The sequence below is a fragment of the Dromiciops gliroides genome, chromosome 3, assembly GCF_019393635.1.
Source record: "Dromiciops gliroides isolate mDroGli1 chromosome 3, mDroGli1.pri, whole genome shotgun sequence".
NCBI classification, from domain to species: Eukaryota; Metazoa; Chordata; class Mammalia; order Microbiotheria; family Microbiotheriidae; genus Dromiciops; species Dromiciops gliroides.
Genome location: NC_057863.1, coordinates 351,470,846 through 351,493,635, shown reverse-complemented (window position 1 = coordinate 351,493,635; position 22,790 = coordinate 351,470,846). Strand labels below are relative to the sequence as shown.

Genomic DNA, 22,790 nt, shown 5'->3' with positions numbered 1-22,790 from the left:
AATATGTACACATTGCCACTTTAAACAAAAAAAAAAAGGCTCTCTTTTGCCTTTCCTAATATCTCCAGTGTTCTGAGTAAGTAGCATAGATCAGTCAGATTTACAGGTGAATTTTATCAATCATTTAAAAATCAATGAACATTTTCCCTCCCTCAAAATCAAGAAAGAAAACAACCTCTCCATCTCCTTTATGTAATGAATATAAACTTAAGAATTAATTTAAGGAGGGGTAAAGCAAAGAAATATAACTATATGTCAATATCAATAATCAATTAGCAATTATTAAACTCTAATTATGTGGTAGGTACTTTGTTAGGCACTATGGATCCAAAGAAAATAGAAGAAACTATTCCTTCTCTTAAAGAGCTAGCACCTTACCATGGGAGACAACATGTAAAATTGTTGCAATATTTTCAAATAATTTTAGCAAAAATATTATAGTGATCTAGCCAAATCAGTATTCATCATGACCAAGTTAGATTTACACAAAGGATGCAAGAATGGTACAACATTAGGAAAACACTAAGGATACAAGGAAAGGGAATTGAAATGACATTATTATTCATATTAAAAAGAAAATACTTGAAACAGTGCAATTAAATCTAAAGATGATAAAAAATCCTTTAACCAAAATAGCTCACTTACTGATATGAAAAGCTCATAAATATAAGAAAAACTATCAAAAACTTTAAAACCTTAAAAAAATGTAAAAAAAGTCATGGAAGTGCTAATTTAATGTTCTATACATACACTGTATACATAATATATGGTCTATGTAATATGTATTGTATATAAGATAACACATATTATATATGCTTATAAAATATATGTATGCATATATACACACATAATGTATATATGTGTGTATCTATATAGATAGATATACATACACATATAAACATAAATCCATGGTATGTTTGATTGTGTATATGCAATAAAAGCTACTTCCTTTTTCTCTTTTTTTTTCAATGAAGAAACACTTAAAGATTTCTAATACATATAAGGGGGCACCTAGGAGGCATAGTGGATAGAACACCTGACCTGAAGCCAGAAGACCTAAGTTCAAATCCAGCCCCAGATACTCTGACTCTGAACAAGTAACATCACCTATGTCCACCTCAGTTTCCTAATCTGTAAAATTGGGATAAAATGACACATACCTTGCCAGGTTGTTATGAAGATCAAATGAGATAATAATTTCATAGCACTTAGCACAATGCCCAAAACATAGAGCTATATCAATGTTAGCTGTTGTCACTATCTTCCCCCTTATTATTAGATTGTAAGCTCCAAGAAGGCAGGGATTTTTTTCTTTTCTATTTGTATTTCCAGCCCTTAACCCAGTGCCTGACACATGGTAGGCACTTAATAAATGTTTATTGATTGATTGAAATGATATCATGGATTTAATCAAGATATATGATAGAGAGAGATGATAGATAGATAGATAGATAGATAGATAGATAGATAGATAGATAGATAGATAGATAGATAGATAGATAGGTAGGTAGATAGATAGATAGATAGATAGATAGATAGATAGATAGATAGATAGATAGATAGATAGATAGATAGATGATAGATCTTAAAGGGCTTTCCAATGTCACGCCACTAATAAATAGCAGATGTAGACCTTGAACTCAAGTCTTCTCTTACTTCAAGCTGAGTACCTTACACCAGCTACTTTTCTAGTCCTTCACTTGATCACTCTCTTCTTTACTCTTTGGCAAATGATTTGATTTCTCCAGTCCTATAAATAGAAATACAAATAAAATAATTGAGAGGAAAGTACTTGACAAGTAAAAGTGGCATGCAAATGAGAGGGATGACCATTTGCTAATTATTTATTTTATCATAAAAGGTCTTTCAAACATTCCTAATGAAAATGAAAGTGTGGAGAAACTTTGAAGTTTAAGCACATTAATGAAGAGAAGCATAAAAAGGTAAGTATGAATGAACAGTTTTAAAGTATTAAACAGAGATAACTAAATATGGGGAGATGATACATTGTCCATCTGAACTTGATCATCATCTGGGTTCACAGAGGGATTCTAATTAGACAAGACTTGAGAGTAATTCTGTTATGTCTTGATGATCTTAAGAAAAAATGGAAAAGAGGGGAAGAAGAATACAGTGAGGGGGGAAGGAAAAGGGGGAAGGAAGTTTAGGGAAATTTATCTTACACAATCAAGGTACACAAGTAGCTCAAAATATCTATATATTTGTATAGACACACAAACAAAGAGGGGAAAGAATGTGGAAAGTGAATGGCACCTAAACCTCACTCATCTGAATTAGTCAAAAGAAGGAAGACTACACATATACACAAAGATAGGTATAAAAAATTCATTTTACTCAACAGAAAAATAGGAGCAAAAGAGGAAAAGTAAGAAAGGGGGAAATAGAGAGAGATAGTAGATTAAGGGAAGGATTAGTCCTAAATTTAAAAAAAAAACATGTATGGTAATATTCCCAATTCTTTTTGAGATGACAAAGAATGGGAATATGAGGGACTGCCCATAAATTGGGGAATGAACAAACATGTTATGGTATATAAATGTGATAGTTGTGATGAGTAAAACTAAATGTGTGGAAGCCTATTCCTGTCCCAAGTGTAGGGAAAGCTAGCTAGGGTTTACTTATAAATTAGAAGCTTTAGCACCAGACTTTGGGCATTAAGCATTTATTGAAATTTCTTTTTTTTTTTTTTTGGTGGGCAATGAGGGTTAAGTGACTTTCCCAGAGTCACACAGCTAGTAAGTGTCAAGTGTCTGAAGCTGGATTTGAACTCAGGTCCTCCTGAATCCAGGGCCAGCACTTTCTCTACTACACCACCTAGCTTCCCCCACATTAAGCATTTATTAAAGAGTAAAGAGAGAACACATGGAGTTCAGAAAGTTAAGGAAGCCTATCTACCCTAGAAGAGTTCAGCCTGGCCTCCCTCTTCTCCCAAGTGTTCCTCTACCATGAGGTTGTCTGAGCAACAAACTGAGAGAGAGGAAGCAGCACTTCCTTTTCCCCCAGAAGAGGCAATCCTTACACACTGCTTCAAGCTGATTGGTTAGCAGCACCCAAATCCATTGGTTCACTGGACTTGAGGGTGGTCTCATGTTAATGTCATAGTCCACAGCCTCTGAAAACACTCCCTCTTGGGAGTTAGCCAGGTGTAACTTTAATTGAATTAACTTTAAGTGGGTTAATCAGCAAAGTCAATCACTCTCAGTCAATCTAATCAGTCCAAATCAATCTGGAGCCTTTGGGAGTTTAGCAAATCCCATTATTTTCTTACATAATGAAAAGAATATAAATCTGAGAGATATAGTTTTTAGGTAATTAATGTTCAATTTTTTTTGGTGAGGCAATTGGGGTTAAGTGACTTGCCCAGGGTCACACAGCTAGTAAGTGTCAAGTGTCTGAGGCTGGATTTGAACTCAGGTCCTCCTGACTCCAGGGCCAGTGCTCTATCCACTGTGCCACCTAGCTGCCCCCTAATGATCAATTTTTAATTAGCTTAGCAGATAATCCATAAACTGAGATCAGTGATTCTTTCAGAAACCAAAGACCCTACATGGAGGCCATTGAATGTCTAACCTCCCTTGGAAAAAGGGGTGTCCCTGAGGGTAAAAATCAATTCTGATTGGTTAACAATTAACGAAAGAATGAATATTATTTTTTTATTCTTAGGACAAGTTTAATAGAGCTACAAAACATCAGTTGGGCTGGAGCCCAAAGGGCTGACTGGTATAAACATTGTTAACACAGTACTTGGTCATTAAGAGTGAGAGAGTGGAAAATGACTTCCGGGGCTGAGCCAAGATGGCGGAGGAAAGGCAGTGAGCTCCTGAACTCATGACATGATCTCTCCAAAAAACATCCAAATAAGATCATAGGAAAATGCCTAGAGCAGCAAAACTCACAGAAGAATGTGCTGAAATCATCTTCTAACCAAGAACATCTTAGAAGGTCAGAAGGAGGGAGCTGCTGTGCTGATACAGGAGTTGGGCCCAACCCCACAGTCACCCTGACACATATCCAGTCTCAGGAAGTGCTCACCAGAGAAGGAGACCCCCAGAGCCTCTGAATCAGCTGAAGCACCAGTGTTGTCTGCAACTAAGCTCACAGTCTGGTGAGTGGGCTGAGCCCTGGGCAGAGGAGAGACTACAGGGGTCTATGCTGGTGCTAAGGCAGAACTTGGATTTTACACCCCTGCTGAGAACCAGGTGGTAGGATCAAGTAGAAGTGGCCCAGGTAGGGGAGGGGCACAGGCTCATCAGAGCTAACAACCACAACACACAAAGCTGGTTGATTGGCAAGTTAGTCTGGGGTCATCTAGGACCAGGAAACAGGCCCAGCGAGGGAAGAACCTGATTCTCCTTAAATCATACTACCTGGGACATCTTAAGCTTGGGATACTGCAGCCTGGAAACAGTGCCCCACTTTAAGGAGCTAAAAGTCTAGTAAAAGAAAGGCAAGATGAGTCGACAGAGAAAGGTGAGGACCATAGAAAGTTTCTTCAATAACAAGGAAGACCAAGGGGCACCCTCAGAGGAAGATGTCAACATCAGGGCCCCTATATCTAAAGCTTCCAAGAAAAATACGAATTGGTCTCAGGCCATAGAGGTGCTCAAAAAGGACTTTGAAGATAAAGTTAGAGAGGTAGAGGAAAAAATGGAAAGAGAAATGAGGGTGATGCAGGAAAGACATGAGAAAAAAGTCAACAGCTTGAAAAGTCAAATGGAAAAGGAGGTACAAAAGCTCTCTGATGAAAATAATTGCCTAACAATTAGGATTGAACAAATGGAAGCCAGTGACTTTATGAGAAACCAAGACACAATAAAGCAAATCCAAATGAATAAAAAAATAGAGGGCAACGTGAAATATCTTCTGGGAAAAACTTCTGACCTGGAAAATAGGTCCAGGAGAGATAATTTGAAAATTATTGGTCTACCTGAAAACCATGATCAAGGAAAGAGCTTAGACACCATCTTCCAAGATATTCTCAGGGAAAATTGCCCTGAAATTCTAGAAGAAGAAGCTAAAATAGAAATTGAAAGAATACACCTCCAGAAAGAGATCCCCAAAAGAAAACTCCTAGGAATATTATAGCCAAATTCCAGAGCTCTCAGGTCAAGGAGAAAATATTGCAAGCTGCCAAAAAGAAAGAATTCGAGTACTGTGGAGCCCCAGTCAGGGTTGTACAAGATCTAGCAGCTTCTACATTAAAGGACTGGAGGGCATGGAATATGATATTCCAAAGGGCAAAGGAAATGGGATTACAACCAAGAATCACCTACCCAGCAAAACTCAGCAGAATCTTTCAGCAGAAAAAAAAATGGGACTTTAATGAAAAAGAAGACTTTCAGATATTTGTGATGAAAAGACCTGAACTGAATAGCAAATTTGACTTTCAAATACAAGACCCTAGAGAACCAAAAAAAAAAAAAAAAATTGGAGCTGGGGGACATACCTGGGTTCATACAGTGGGTGACTGTCTTGTGTCTGAGGCCAGGTTTTGGCTGGGATCCCCCTGGGTCCAGGGGTGATGATTTGTTCACTGTGTCACTTAGCTAGATGATACCATCTTTAGGGTTAAATTGAGGGGTGAAGGGAATTCATTGGGGGAGGGGGAAGGGCAGAAGTGAAATCCTACATGAAAGTAACAGGGAAAGGCTTATGGAGTAGGGGAAGAGATGGGAGAGGAGCAGGGCAGTAAATGAATTTTACACTCATCAGAAAAGGTTCAAAGATCTTAAACTCATCAGAGCTGCCTCAAGGAGGGACTAATAGACACACCCAACTGGGTGGAATAATCTATTTAATCTGGGCAGTAAATGAGCCTAACACTCATTAAAATTGGCTCAAAGACTTCAATCTCTTTAGAATTGGCTCAGGGAGGGACTAATGTACACATTCAATCTCTATAACCCTGCAGGAAAATAGGAGGGGAAGGGGATAAAGAGAGAGGGGCAAAAGAAGGAAGGGCAGAGTGGGGGAGGGGACAGACAGAAGCAAATCCCTTTTAAAGAGTGATAGGATAAAAGAAGATGGATAATCGAATAAATATCATGGGGAAGGGAATAGGATGGAAGGGAAACAGTTAACAATAGTAATCATGTAAAAAGAGAAAAGGGGGAAAAATTGTACAAAAATTATTTATAGCAACTCTTGGTGGAGGCTAAGAATTGAGAATCAAGGGAACGTCCATCAATTGAGGAATGATGGAAAAAGCTGTGTTATATGATTGTAGTGGAATGGACTTGTGCTACAGGAAATGACAAACAGGATGATCCCGAATAACCTTGAAAGACTAATGAACATCAATCTATGGTGAAGTGAGCAGAGCTGAGAGGACATTGTACATAGTGACAGCAGTATTGTTCAATGAGCAATTGTGAATGACTTAACTACTCTCAGCAGTGCAATGATCCAGGACAATCCCAAGGAACTAAAGAGGAAGCATACTATGCACTGCTATAGAAAGAACTGATAAAAAGAACACTTGTGGATTGTACATATATAACCTGATTGCGATCTTGTGGAGGGGGGAGGAAAGGGAGGGAGGGAGGGAGAAAAATTTGGAACTCTAAATCTTATGAAAATGAATATGAAAACTACCCAATTAAAAAAAAAAAAAGAGTGAGAGAGTGAGCCAGCAGGCCTAAGGCAGGCTTAGCCTGCTGGCTGCTGCCCTGAGCCGGGAGGAATGAGGCCTCAGGAGAAGGACATGCTCAGCTACCCCTCTCAGTCTGAGCTCCCTCTATAAAGGCCTTCTAGTTGAAAGCTTGGGGAAGATCAATCATGTGTGTTCTGAATCTACAGACAGCAGAGAGGTGAGGCCCCAGGCCCCCTGGGGTGGAACAGCCTTGGCTGCAGAGAGTGGCTCAGTGCTACTTGGAGAAATAGTCTTTGCTCCCCTCAACATCAGGCTTGATTGTGTCACTCCCAGGTCTCCAGCCAGCTGGACACACTTCTCCAGGCTTGTCTGTGAACTGGAAGGCCTGGATGAGCCGCAGTGCTTCATCTACAGAGCAGCCCACAGGAAGGTCATTGATGGTGATCTGGCAAAGGATCGATGATGAAGAGACCCCTGAATGAGATTCCCTCATCTGCCTTCAAGACTCCATAATCTTGACAAATGGTGTGTTTGGGGCCAGACATCAATGGGATGTTCACAGCTCCCAGTCCACACTTCTTCTTGATCGTGTTGACCCAGGCAAGGTGACAGAAGTGTGAGTCCTCCAAAGCACGAATCACTTGGCAGTTGAGTTTCTTAAATTCTTCAGCTCAATCACTGAATGCAATAATCTCCGTGGGGCACACAAAGGTGAAGTCCAAGGGGTAAAAGAACAACATGATATATTTTCCTTTTTAGTTAGAGAGGCTGATGTCTTTGAACTGCTGATCTGGCATAACAGCTGTAGCTCAGAAATTAGGGGCTGGGAACCCAATCTTGGTGTTTCCCGAATCCATGTCAACTACAACAGCTGGTCTCCACAGACACACACAAAGAAGAAAAACTAACACATGAGGAAGAGCTGGAGAATACCAAGAATGAATATTATAATGAGAGGTGGGCTTATTCTAATGAAGAGCTGGAGGACTTGACTCTGATCATGTCAACATTTTCTCAAATCATTTTGCTTTGATCAATCTATACAAAAGATTCAATTACCCATTCCTACTTGAGTTGAACAATTGGTAGAAATTCACCTAGCATGAATTTTCTTTATCCTTTAATCAGAAATAAGCTCTCCCTGTGGGGTAGGGTCTTGCCCAAGATTGAGGAGAATGTCTCATTGCCAGCCCTTCTCCTCACAAGAAAGTAAAAAGAGAAAAAAAAACTACAAATAACTGACCTAGTCATAATTGATTATTGCCAGAGTCCCCGAGGAGCTCAGGGAGAACAGGGGCCAAAGGGTTCCTAGGTAAGGTGACACAGAAAGAAGAGAGAGACACAGTTGGGGGTCAAAAGGGGATCCAAGTGCTGATGGCACAAGGACTCCAACTTTATTGAACTTGGTAAGCAGTTTTATAGAGGGCAGTTACATAGCAAGTGGGGAGGGGGTCACATAACATGCATGCTTCAGGAATTCTGAGATTCTTTGCACAATGGTTCCATACATCCTGTCGATGCATATTGTGGCAATCTCTGGTGCCAGACCCTTGGGAAGTTCCTGTTAGAAACTAGCTCAAGCAAACATTATTCTTATTCTGTAAGTGGGTTATTGTTGCTAGAGGAAGTTACAGATCTGTGCTTTGGGTTAGAGCTGCCAAGGGCTCCATATTTCTGGAGGGTCTAGGGACCTTCCTCAGGCTATAGCTCCCACGCCTGGGGCAGACCCTGTTAGATTATTAATAATAAAAACAGATTTGGGAGTCCCATGTATTAAATTTGTTATTAATATAATAAGAAAATAATAATTTTTCTCAATACAATACTACTGTGCTAAACTCTTAGCACTGTAATGATTAACTGGGATCCCAGAGGACAAGAGATAAAATGTGCTAACCACCTCTTGATATAGAAGTAAAGAACTCAGATTGTAGAATGAGATAATTTGTTTTTCTACAAGGCCAATTGGAAATTTATTTTTGGTTTTGGTATACATGTTTGTAAGGAGATTTATTTTTCTCACGTTTTCAGTTTTCTGGGGTGAGAGTATATGTGTGATGTGGGGTTTGAGGGCAAGAAGTGAATCTTGGATAATTAAAACAAATAAAAACATTTAATTCTTTTTAAAAAGAACACACTTGCCTATAGATCCTTGATGTCTTTCTGTCATGTTCATTTGCTGCTTCTCAAGTTATCTCTGCTGGATGTCTTTGGTCCATTCCTAAGTAAGGTGCATGACAATAACACTTAGCCATGTTCTCCACCTTTTAAGCTCTGGATTCAGCTAAAAATCTTGGTCTAGAGAGCTGCTGTTCTCTTTTTGGAAAGAATTGGAAGTCATATCCTAAAACTAACAAGGATCTCAGTTCTGAGCCTTGCCCTATCAGGAACAGGATCCCAGCTCCTGGTGTTGTATTCTTAAATCTTCTCACCAACTCAACTCAACTTGACAATTTCTCAGTTAGACTCCAGCAATGGAGTTTTGTTGCAAGAATGTGGAGTCGATGGTGGGAAATGGGGAGGGTGAAGAAGAGAAATTTCTATTGTCTAGTTGCACGTTCCAAAGTGTTCAAGGGAAAATGGGTGTGGGAATAATCTTTAAGAATAAGAAGTGTATGGGGCAGCTAGATGGTGCAGTGGATAGAGCACCAGCCCTGGAGTCAGGAGTACCTGAGTTCAAATCCGGCCTCAGACACTTAACACTTACTAGCTGTGTGACCCTGGGCAAGTCACTTGACCTCAATTGCCTCACTAAAAAAAAAAAAAGAATAAGAAGTGTCACACAAAAAAAGAATAAGAAGAGTGATATTTTACAAAGATGAATTCATTGGGCTTAGTTGGGCTTAGTCACAGAAGACAGAACTGGTAGAAATGTATGGAAATTGCACAGCCATGAAATTAGACTTGGTGTAAGGAGAAAAAAAGAAACTTACTAATGATTTAAGCTAGCTAGCAATAGTGGAATGGACTATCTTGAGAAGAAGGCGTTCTTCATCCCTGGAGGACTTAAAGAAAAGGTTGAATGTTGGAATTATCACTTGTCAAAGATATTGTAAGGGGGTGGTGGTGGGAATCCTATTCAAATCTTGACTAGACTAGATAACATCTGCTGATCCTTTCCATTCTTTGATTTTGTGACTGTAATTTTGAGTTGTGATCTGATTTCAATGATTAGTGGCAGCAAGGTGCCTGCCTGTAACCATGGCAAAAGTGGTCTGTCTGGTAGATGGCAGAATCTAGGTCTGTATACATCTTGCTCATCCCTCCTCTAAGGAAGTTTCATATTTTACACCTTCCTAGGCTCAAAAGATGAGAATAGAAAGGTTTCATTTGAACAGTAAACATGAAATAACAGTGAGAATGAAGAACTCTATCTCTCATTGTCACACATTGGCACCTTTTGTGATTGTTACTAAAAATTCCTTCTGGGGAAAAAAGGAGGAATCACAAAAGAGACAAAAAATCAAACTAAGGCATAAAATCTTTATAGATCAGAACCATCTTTTTATTTATCGTTTAGCTGAAAATATTGTAATAATATTTTATTAATAAAAGAGTTCCTAAATCCTTCATGTACAAAGTGTAGAGACAATTATTCATAAAACCTTTTATTTTCTTAATGGAACATTCATGTTCTAAATAAAATATACATATGGAGGAATCAATAATCTAATGTAGATCAAATGTGTAAACACTTAAATCTTACCTGTTTTTCCTCTTGTTCTCCTGAGTACCAAGGGAGTTCAGGGAAATCCCATCCCCTATGGGATGAAGGCAATTTAGGCTCATATATTTTGAGGAGGGGTGATGTTTCCATTATTATTCTTTTGGAGCATGGTCTTAGAAGGAATCTTCCTTGCAAAGAAGCAACTACTCCTTTCACCTTTTTCTAGGTTTTAAAATGTACTTCCTAATCCAGAGTTTACATCTAGCAGGTCAGTAGGGAAGGACTGGGAAATCTCATGTTTTCCACATTGGAAAAATAATGTAGATGTGGTCATTGATTCAATACCCCTGCCTCCCTCCATCCTTTCCTCCCTAATTCTTTACAGACTTTTATTGAGCAAATACTGTGCTCATGGTACTATGCTAAGTGCTTTAGAGAATGCAAAGTACATAAGATACACTTCCTGACCTCAAGGGCATTAATTTAGCCTAAATAGCTAAGCATTTAATTGTTATTTAATAGGCATTATTTATGAGGAATTTTTTTTTTTTAGTGAGGCAATTGGGGTTAAGTGACTTGCCCAGGGTCACACAGCTAGTAAGTGTTAAGTGTCTGAGGCCGCATTTGAACTCGGGTACTCCTGACTCCAGGGCCGGTGCTCTATCCACTGCACCACCTAGCTGCCCCTATTTATGAGGAATTTTAAATTTTTCAAGTCACCTTTTGGACTATCACCCTGTGAAATACACATTAAAAATATTATTTCTATTTTTACAAATGAGAAAAACTGAGGTTCAGATGGATGAAATGATTTGCCTAAAATCATGTGCTAAGTGCTCTAGAGAATACAAAATGAATAAGTATACTTCCTGACACCATGGGGTTTAAAAGCATAAAATTTAATTATTATTTATTAGGCATTATTTATAAGGAAGTTTAAAAAATGTAAGCCATTTTCTGGATCATCCAATATACATTGAAAGTGTAATTTCTATTTTTTACAAATAGGAAAAACTGACATGCAGATTGAGGAAATGATTTGCTACGGTTATGCATCTGAGATAGGATTTGGACATAGGTCTTTTGAGTATAAGACTTGTTTTTTCCATATTATCATATAGTAGAAAAGATGAGACCCTTATGAAATAAGGATATTTAGCTGGGCAGTCCTTTCTAAGGTGCTTCCTTCACTGTGACCTTTAAATTCCTGGTTACAAAGTATGGGCTTTCATCTACACACTATTAGGAGCTGTGGAGAGCACTTGAGCACACAAAGCTTTGCATCAGTCTGACCAAATCAACAATATGCACGGTTTGAGCTACTTTGTGGGGGGGGAATAAAAGGATATTGAGCCAAGTAAACTAGTCATATTCATTTGTTACTATAATGTAGAAGAGGGAGAATGAATGAGGGCCTGGATAAGGATGATTGCAACAGGATTGAAAAGAGCAAATGGATTCAACAAAATTTGTGGAGGTAGAATCAGTTAGCCTTGGTGATTAACTTGGAGTTGAGTAAGAGACAGAAATTGAATAGGACTCCAAACTAGGTGACTGAGAAATTTGTCAAGTTGAGAGTAATTAATTTTAGCTTTGGACATGAGTCTGAAGTGGTGGTGAGATACCCAGACTAGAATATATGCCCAATAGGAAAATTGAAATGAATGATAGAGGTAATAGATAGTAATATAGATTTGGGGTTCATACATGTTGAATTAATGCCAATGAAATGTTGATAGTAAAAGAATAGAACAGAGAAAAGGCAAAGAATGCAAAGGTAAAACCCTAGATGATACCTACATTACCTAGTGAAGGATATAGAGGCAAAAGCTGGAAAATGGGAAGAAAAGCAATTCCTTTGGAGAAAAAGTACCTATGAGTTTAATTCTGCTGTACTGATCTTTCCATAACATTATTTTTGCTGCATTACACATTTTTCGTTTTGTTTGTCTGTTTGTTTAGCTGTGAATCTTACTGTCAAGCACCTACCTAAAACCTAGTACCAAGCACTATAATTTCATTGAGGGTTAGAATCAGAATTCCAAAAAACTGATAACTTATTAGAGTTTTGTTTACACTGAGACTATTAAACTTTTTCCCTTGACCCAAAGCTGCCTTCATTTCTCCTCATCTGTCATATCCTTTATTCTAGACTTCTCGAATTACATACTGGCATAACCTACATTCATTTATATGTAAGTAGAGATATGGAATTGCACTTCAGCCCCCTACAGTGCTGGATACTGTAGCTTCAATCACATATTTTGGGGTTTTACAAACCCAACTCAGAACAGGGCTTTGCTCCTGGAACTGTTATGATATTGGCAGCATTTGTCTGGTCTGACCATGATTTCTATGTTCAGTTGCATTGTTGAAGACTGTAAGTGTCTAATTTTCTTCTAAGATTTCCTCACAATATTCTTCTAAGAACCATCTTAAGGAAGAGAGAGAATCCCAGGAGAGGACAAAATATGGGTTTTTCTGCAATAGGATTAGGAGAGATATTAGAAAATAAAAATAGGAGAATTGCTATACAGCATTAGGTCCATGATCCTGCCCACTCAAGAATCTTTCTCTTCCAATGACATGCATGAATTTGTTTAGGTATCCTATCTGAAATCAAATTAAAATATTTTAATTTCCTGCTACCTAGAGAGGCTGCAATGGTGCTGTGGTAAGTGCATTAAATGTATAGTCAGAATATCTGGATTCTCCAATACTCTGAGTGTGGTGTATTCAAAGAAACAAGGTACTTGGAGTAATAATTCTCAGAAGACTTGGTTTTGAGACTTGATTCTTCTCCTTCCTGTTATATGATATTGGGTAAGTGATATTAAAGTTCTCATTCAAAGTTTCCTCAGATGAAAAGCAGAAGAGTTTGTCAGGAATCAAGATAATCATTTAAATCCTTTCCAGATCTAACCTAAGGTTTAGCAATGCACATATAATGAAGAAAGAATGTATGAAGTCCTTTAAATTTTTGTGATCCTTACCAAAAAAAAAAAGATGAAGCAAGTATCATTTTCTTCACTTTACCTTTTTCTTTTTTTCTTTACTTTTAGATAAAAAATTGAAGTATAGAGACAGTGACTTGTCTAGGGTCACAGATGCAACTGTCTGAGGCAGGACTCATATTCAGGTCTTTAGTTTTTTATGTTTTCTTTTTATTTATTTTATTCAAATACTCTCAATTATATTTTATGTGACAGGATTTTTTAAAAAATATTTTTAAATTAGATTTTGTTTCATTTTCAGTTCCAAATTCTTTCTTTTTCACCTTTCACTCCCTCATCCATGGAGAAGGCAAGAAAAATAGATACCAATACAAATATATGTAGTCATGCAAAACAAATTTCTGCATTAGTGATGTTGAACTCAGGTATTTCTAACCATTGTTACACAGTTTCTTTGAAAAATCACTTAAACTCTCCAAGCCTCAGTTTCCCTTTACTTAATGAATGAAATGGGCTTCTGGGGCTCTAACTTGTATTTCAACTCTCCTTGTCCAGGAACTTATCTTAATCTCTTTTGAACCCATTTATTTTTCCAAGTAAAATAATTTCTTAGGAAAATGAGTTTCAAAAAAATAATTTTGCCCCCTGTACAAAGTATTGATTAATTTTACTATTCTGATTTATGTTTTTAATTTGAGGTTATACCCAGCATACTACACAGCATAAGTAAATATTTAATGACCAAAGTATATGTTCAACCTATTTCCTTCATAAATTGATTGTATTGCTCTAACTCTTTTCAACCACCACATATTCCTGGATTCCTAATCTTTTTAGTCTTTCCTTGGAAGCCAGACTGAACTGATAGAATCAGCTTAGCTGATTCTGGTTACAGACATGCCTTCTAGCTCCTATCTGTTTATCTTGAATTATAGCAAATCAGACTCAAAGCACAGAATTCAAAGTACAAGTTTCATGTGACCTTGCACACAGATAAGATAATAGCATCTGTTTATTTTCTGAAGCATCACATCAAATGATGCATTCAGTTAATCAAGATTATAATATTTATTTATTTATTTGGTACACATATTTATTCCATTTGTTCAGTTCCTTAATACATATAAACCATTTTCCTCACAGCAATAGTGTGAGGTACATAGTATAATTATTATTATCTTCATTTTTCATGAGATACTAGAGGTTTATAGAGGCTGAGGTCAGAAAGCTCAGGGACATGATACAAAATTTCCTATATCCTTCTTCTATGTCACAACTGATGCCTCAAAGCCCTTTGTCCTATAAGAAGAGTTTAGATTACCTCCCCTTTAATATTTTATGTATATTTATAGACATCCATTTGTCTGCTCCCATGGATTTTCCCATCATTTCAGTGTCACATACCAAATTGACTATTTTACTCTGTGATTTGCAATTTCAGATCTTTTATTAATAATAGATATTTATAAATTTTGCATCCAAGATTCCGTGGTATGGGAAAACATAACAGGAAATTGCAGTTGCTAATTGTGCATGGAATTCACAATATCATGTAACAATTTTATTAAAATAATCAGGAAATAGGGCAGCTAGGTGGCACAGTGGATAAAGCACTGGCCCTGGATTTGGGAGGACCTGAGTTCAAATCCAACCTCCGACACTTGACACTTACTAGCTGTGTGACCCTGGGCAAGTCACTTAACCATCATTGCCCCACCCCCCAAAAAATAATCAGGATGATAAAACAGAAATTATTGAATTGGTGAAAGTTCAATATATATAAAATACAAGTTCCTACGAAATCTGTGGAAAAGTCCTCTCTTCACAAAGAAAGGTGACAGTAGCTCTCAATCTCTTTCTTCCTCTTCCTCTTCCTCCTCCTCTCTCTATTATATTTTTATTTAGAATTTTATTTTGCAAATTACATGTAAAATACAGATTTTGATATCAATTTTTTTTAAATGTTGTGTTCCTGATTCTCTTCCTCCCTCCCCACCCCACCCCCAAAAACTCAAGCAATTCAATATAAGCAATACATGAGCAGTCACACAAAACATTTCCATATTAGCCAGTTTGTGAAAGAAAACAGATAAAAACAAAACTTCAGATAAAGGAACTAACAAAAAAATTATGCTTCAATCTGTATTCAAATACCATCAGTTCTCTCTCTGTAGATGATTAAATTTTTCATAAGACCTTGAGAGTGATCTTGGATCATTGCATTGCTGAAAATAACCAAGTCATTCACATCAGATCACCTCACAATATAACTGTTATTTTGTATATAGTACATTTCACTTTGCATTAGCTCATGCAGATCCTTCCAGGTCTTTCTGATAGCATCCTACTCATCTTTTTTTTTATAATAAACTACATTTATATAGTACTTTAATGAGAGATTTCCTTACATTAAATCCATAAGGTTAATTATTGCAACAACAGTAATAGATAATATTTATATAGTACCTTATACTTGACAAAGTATTTTCTTTAAAATAGCCCAGCAAAGTAAGTACCATACTTTTTGCCAGCATCATCAATCAAATAATCATCCATCAATCCTCATCATCATCCTCAGTCAATCCTCATCATTGTCAATCAATCTGAAACTTCTTCATTCAATCCTCCTCCTCATCATCAGTCAGTCCTCATTGTAAGGGCTAAAATTCTAGCTATACTATCTAAAATCTAATGAGTGGTTGCCAATAAATTATAAGCTTTAGCAAGAGTATTTAAGTGTTTAAGTATTTATTAAAGAGCATTAGGATCAGAGAGAAAGGTAAAAATCTAACTGTTTCTAAGAGACCCTATTATCCATCCTGCCATGGCGAGGTCAGGAACCAAAAAGAGACAGAACCCCTCCACCAGCATCTGCTTCCTACTTTGTGTCCTCCTCCCAGAAATGGGAGGCTCCTCAAGTTGATTGGCTGGTAGCCTTGATAGACAGTACCCATGAGTAAACATCACTTCCTGATGCTAAGGACCTTGGCCACATGGCTTGCCCTCAGAAGCCTTCTCCTTATGGCAGAGTTTTTCTAAAGTCTCCAGCAGGTGGCTTCATTCCAATCTTTACATCATCATCAATCAATCCTCATCTTCCTCAAATCCTCATCAATCCATCATCATCATCATCATCATCAGTCATTATCATCTTACATTACTCTTGCCTCAGCTTCAAAATTTTTTCACAATTACTATTGTTAACGGTTTCCCTCCAACCTATTCCCTTCCCATGATATTTACTCTATTTTCTATCTTCTTTTACCCTATCCCTCTTCAAAAATGTTTTGCTTCTGACTGTCCCCTCCCCCCACTCTGCCCTCCCTTCTTTCACCCTTCCCTCCTTATCCCCTTCCCCTCCTACTTTCCTGCAGGGTTAGATAGATTACTCCACACAATTAAGTGTATATGTTATTCCCTCCTTGAGCAAACTGATGAGATTAAGGTCTTTGAGCTAACTCTGTTGATTGTAAGGCTCATTCACTTCCCCACTCCTTCCCCATCTCTCCCCCGACTCCATAAACCCTTTCCTGCTTCTTTCTTGTGAGATTTCACCCCATTCTACCTCTCTCCTTTCCCCTCCCCCAGTGCATTCCTGTCCCCCCTCAATTTCACCCTAAAGATGTCACCATGGGGCAGCTAAGTGACACAGTGGACAAAGCACCCACCCTGGACCCAGGAAGCCCTGAGGCCAAATCTGGCCTCAGACACAAGACACTCATGAACCCCAACCCCCCCCCAAAAAAAAGATAAAAAATAAATGCTTTACAGATATCATCCCTTCATAATCAATTCCTACCTGTAGCTTCTGTCTAAACTTATTCCTATCATCTGTCCTAATACTCAGAAAGCTCTTATGATTTAGACATATCATCTTCCCATGTAAGAATGTAAAGAGTTTAACCTTTTAACATCTCTCATGATTTCTTTTTCCTGTTTCCCTTTTTATGCTTGTCTAGGGTATTGCATTTGAAAGTCAAATTTTCTATTCAGTTCTGGTCTTTTCATCACAAATACCTGAAAGTCCTCTTTTTCATTGAAGTCCCATTTTCCCCTGAAAGATTATACTCAGTTTTGCTGGGTAGATGATTTTTGGTTGTTATCCCAATTCCTTTGCCCTCTGGAATATCATATTCCATGCCCTCTAGTCCTTTAATGTAGAAGCTGCTAAATCCTGTGCTATCCTGACTGGGGCTCCACAATATTTGAATTGTTTCTTTCTGGCTGCTTATAATATTTTCTCCTTGACCTGGGAGCTCTGGAATTTGGCAATAATATTCCTGGAAGTTTTCATTTTGGTATCTCTTTCAGGAGGTGATCAGTGGATTCTTTCAATTTCTATTTTACTTTCTGCTTCTAGAATATTAGGGCATTTTTCTCTGACAATTTCTTGGAAGATGATGTTTAAGCTCTTATTTTTATCATGGTTTTCAGGTATTCCAATAATTTTCTAATTATCTCTCCTGGATCTATTTTCCAGGTCAGCAGTCTTTACAAGAATATATTTCACATTGTCCTCTATTTTTTATTCATTTGGATTTGTTTTGTTGTGTCTTGGTTTCTCATAAATTCACTAGCTTCCATTTGTTCAATCCTCATTCTTAGGCAATTAATTTCATCAGAGAGCTTTTCCATTTGGCTTTTCAAGCTGTTGACTTTTTTCTCGTGACTTTCCTGCATCACTCTCATTTTTTCCTCTACCTCTCTTACTTTATCTTCAAAGTCCTTTTTGAGCACCTCTATGGCCTGAGACCAATTCATATTTTTCTTGAAAGCTTTGTATGTAGGAGCCCTAATGTTGCTATCCTTTTCTGAGGGTGCACCTTAATCTTCCTTATCACTAAAGAAACTTTCTATGGTCCTCATCTTTCTCTGTCTGCTCATCTTGCCCATCTTTTACTTGACTTTTAACTCCTTAAAGTGTGGCACTGCTTCCAGGCTGCACTGTCCCAAGCTTCAGGGGGTCCCAAGTGGTACGATTTAAGGAGGGACAGGTTCTCCACTCACCTGGCCTATGCTCTGGTCTGTAAATAACCCCAGACCAACTTGCTAATTAACCAGGCAACAAAATTTTGTTTGCTGTGGTTGTTAGCTCCAGTGACAAGCCTGAGCACCTCCCCTACCTGGGCTGCTGACACTCAAAATTGCTTCCTGATTCCCACTGGGGTAGAACAACCAAATTCCATCTCAGTTCCAGCATAAACTCCTATAGTCTACCCCCAGCAAGCCATTCAGCCCTCTCACCAGACCGTGAGCTTAGTTCCAGATGACACCGGTACTGCAGCTGATTTGGAGACTCTAGGGGTAAATTTCTCTGATGAGGCCTGCCTGGGTTGGGATCTGTGTTGGCAAGACCACAGGGTTGAGCTCCACTCTCACCGCAGTATAGCAGCCCCCTCCTGCTGAAGTTCTAAGCCATTTGGGGCTGAAAAATGGTCTCAGCCCATTCTTTTATGGGTTCTGCTGCTCCAAGAATTGTCTTATGGCTTTGTTTGGAGTTTTTTGGAGTAATTGTATCAGGAGCTCTGAGTGCTTACTGCCTTTCCTCTGCCATCTTCTCTCTTCCTCTTTCTAACTAGCTCCCTGATACTTCTTTTTGTTTTCAGGGCTATGGGGGTTAAGTGACTTGTCCAGGGTCACACAACTAGTAAGTGTCAAGTGTCTGAGGCCGGATTTGAACTCAGGTACTCCTGAATCCAGGGCCGGTGCATTATCCACTGCGCCACCTAGCTGCTCCCCCCCTACTTCTTTGTCTGTCTTTCTATCTATTTCTCCTCTGCTTCCAAATGTACTCCCACCAATGCTTTCTTAGGTCTTCAGGAATAACCCTCCCCCATCTTAAAAATCAACCCATGAATTGTCTGGGAAAAAAAAAAACTTTAGAGTTCTTTTTGTGTGCCATTTTTCCCCATGCAAGATGATAGGTTTCCCTCCCAGATCTTTTCTTTGGTTCACAAGTGCCATTGTTCCACCCTCTATGGTTTCTACCTCCCCCCACTTCTCAGCTCAGATTTCTGCCATTTATCAAACTCAACCCTTACTACCTCTGTCTTTTTCTGCTCCTCCAGCTCAGACCCCTAGGAATTGTCAAAGTTAATAGGGATAAAAAAGGGGGAACAGGAAAATCCAAACATTTCCATTCAGAGAAGTTTCTATTTATTGCTACCTTTTGTATTCTATCTTTATGGCAGAGCTTCTTTCTCAAGAGAAGTATTTTAAATGACCTTTTGAAGAAATGTGAAAAGATTTCTTGATAAGAAATTTTAATTGGTATTCTGAGAGGAGTGAGATATGGTTTTGTTCTTCCAGAATTAATGGAAAGCCAGGCATATCAAAAATGGCCTGAAGTGACTTTGGCTATGAGCTTTCTCAGACATTATATATTATAAATAATTATTTATGTCTGTTTTATTATTGGTTGCACGGTTAATAAATTATATATAAAATTGATGACTAAGCAGAGAAGATCAGGGAGGTTAGTACTGAAATGAGCAAAAGTTATGAGAAAAAATTTCTCTGGTATATTTAATAAGTAATGTTATTCAACTGGGGCAGTGGCCTAGAACTAAGCAATGACAGAGTTTTTCCCATTTTAGTTAAGAGAGAATATCTTTTTTTAAAAATCACCTTCATTGACTTAGAACCTGATAGGAGAATGAATAAGGAAAATGTATGTGTAGAAGGTAAAAGGAAGGGTGATCATATGGGTCATATGTAGAGGATGTCAGGTATTATCCCCTGCTACAATTTTAGGTTTATATGTCATTTTCTCCAATATAGTGTAAAATTCTTGACTCTAGGAACTATTTTGTTTTTCTGTTTGTATTTCCAAATACCCAGTACAATGGGTATTAGTTGTTTAAAATGCTTGTCAACTGATTGAATGATATTTCTCTCTTTAGGAAAAGAGTCCATTATGTCATCCTCAGTCAATCCCCATCAACCTTTCAGGAGAATGATTAAGGCAAGTGGATGAGTAGAAAGTAAAAGGAGAAGTGATCATATAAGTTACATAGAGAGAACATTGGCTCTCATCCCCTGCTACAATTTAGGTACATATGTTATTTCCTTCAAGAAAGTATAAAATTCTTGAATGAAAAAACTTTTATTTTTCTGTTAGTATTTCCAAATGCCTAGTAAAATGGTTAGCACATAGTAAATGTTTAAAAATGCTTATAAATTGATTGATTTTTTCTTTCTTTAGGAAAAGAGTCCATTATGTACATGAACAGACAGAATGAGAGCTCCGTGGCTACATTCATCCTTACAGGAATTCCCCATGCACCTGAACTGGGAACCACCCTATTTGGGATCTTCTCAGTGATTTATGTGCTCACTTTGGTGGGAAACCTCCTCATCTTGCTGGTGATCAAGGTAGACTCCCACCTCCGCACTCCCATGTACTATTTCCTGGCCAACCTCTCCTTCATTGATATGTGGTTCTCCACTGTCACTGTGCCCAAGATACTCATGGGTCTCCTCTCCCCAGATGGTGAGGCCATCTCATTTCGCAGTTGTGTGGCCCAGCTCTATTTCTTCTATGGTCTGGCAAGCACTGAATGTTTCCTCTACACAGTCATGTCCTATGACCACTATCTAGCTATCACTTATCCCCTGTGCTATGCTACCTTGATGAATGGGAAAACGTGTGCCCTTCTAGCTGCTGGTACATGGCTCAGTGGTGCTATCCAGTCAGCAACCCAGACAGCCCTGACTTTCCGCCTGCCCTACTGTGGCCCTAACCAGATTGAGCATTATGTTTGTGATGCACCACCCATTCTCAAATTGGCCTGTGCAAACACCTCAGTCAATGAGATGGTAATCTTTGTTAACATTGGTGTGGTGGCCTCTGGGTGTTGCTTTCTGATTTTTCTTTCCTATTTTTCCATTGTTTGTGCTATCCTGAAGATTCGCACAGCAGAGGGCAGACACAAAGCCTTCCAGACCTGTGTTTCCCACTGCATTGTAGTTCTCTGTTTCTTTGTGCCTGGTCTCATTATTTATCTAAGACCAGGCTCAAAACATGTTATGGATAGAATTGTGGCCATTTTCCAAACAATGATCACACCCATGCTGAATCCCCTGGTATACACACTAAGGAACAAGGAGGTAAAGATGTCTTTGCTGAGGTTGAAAGATCGAGGGAATTTTGTATAATCTATAACTTCTGGGAAAATGTTCTACACACACACATGTATACATATATACTTGTCATGATTATACCTTCTTTCTGTCATGGAGAAGTAGAAATAGTACTAACTTCTAAGGTTCAGCCACTAAATCAATGTTTGACCTTGGGTTTTACCTCTTTGGACCTCCCTTTCCTCATCAGTAAAATACATGTGGAAGGTGTGGTATAGAGAGTTTCTAAGATTCTGCCAACTCTAACTTCAAGATTTTATGATAACTTCAAGAATTTTGTAAGTCAAGGATTTATATATTCTGGGTAACAAAAGCCAATCCTTGTCCTAGGCAATCATTTTAAAATAGGTATAGCTTGTATGTAATATCCTTTCACCTTCCATTTTTGTACCTGCCTCCCCATTTCCCTATTCCTTAATGTTCTTTCTACCCCATCCAAATCTATACTTCTTTGGCTGACAGAAGACAAGAATTTGAAAAACTGAATGACTGCCATGCATCCAAACTAAAGGGGGAGAGGTTGGGAAGAATCCAATGTGCTACCAGTCTAGGGAAATTCTTATTTTGAATAGAGGGACAATTCCTTAACCCAGGAATGAGTAATCATTTCTATATAATAGGATTCTGAAAATCTAATTGAGGCCAATGGAGGTAAGAAAAAAAATCAGGCCAGTATACAAACATTTTTTTCTATTATGACAAAAGTAGGACATATTCATTTTTTTTCTTGCTTTTAAAGCACTATTTGTAGCCTTTGCCTGTCTTCAACTTTCTTATAATGTCAATACAGTAATACTCCTAAAAGGGAGATATAATTCTCTAGGAGAGTTAAGAGGTTAGAATGAAATTTTAAGCATAACTTTCTAGAGTAGAAGCTTCTAACTTTTTGTATATAATGGATCCCTTTTACAGTTTGGTGAACCCTTGAGCCCCTTCTCAGAATAATGCTTTTATATGCCAAAAATAGATTACATAGATTTGCAAAGGTAACCAATTCTATTGAAATACAGTTAACAAATTTTTTTTAAAATAACATGTTTTCATGAACCTAAGGTTAAGAACTCCCACACCAGAGTGGATTTTATACTTTTATGTGACTGTTGAAATCTAATAACTCCAAAAAGATAACAAAAACTAGAGAAATGTTCATTCCTAATACCCAATCCTGTGATTTATCAAAGAATATAGACTTGTAACTTCCTTGCTTGAAACTTCCTAATTTGTTTAATGCAAATTCTTCTTTTAGCATTTTGGATCATCTGCTTTTTGTGAATTTGCAGGAGGATACAGAGCTAGCCTGGGCAAACATGAACAGATACTTTTGGGAAGATAGCCATATTATTGATATCACAGATCCATTTTGTTATTAGAGGTACTTTCCTTAGGACAAAAAATGTAGAGTTCTATAGGTTAG

At 37.9% G+C, this 22,790-nt stretch overlaps 1 protein-coding gene and 1 pseudogene across 1 annotated transcript; one reads left to right on the top strand and one right to left on the bottom strand.

Annotated features, from left to right (window-relative positions):
- Positions 1-6,887: 6,887 nt before the first annotated feature.
- LOC122750560 lies at positions 6,888-7,470 on the bottom strand (annotated as a pseudogene).
- Positions 7,471-20,458: 12,988 nt separating this feature from the next.
- LOC122747592 (olfactory receptor 10G9-like) lies at positions 20,459-21,391 on the top strand. Its single transcript, XM_043993526.1, has one exon. It carries the CDS (start codon positions 20,459-20,461, stop codon positions 21,389-21,391), a length of 933 nt encoding a protein of 310 aa, XP_043849461.1.
- Positions 21,392-22,790: the final 1,399 nt, after the last annotated feature.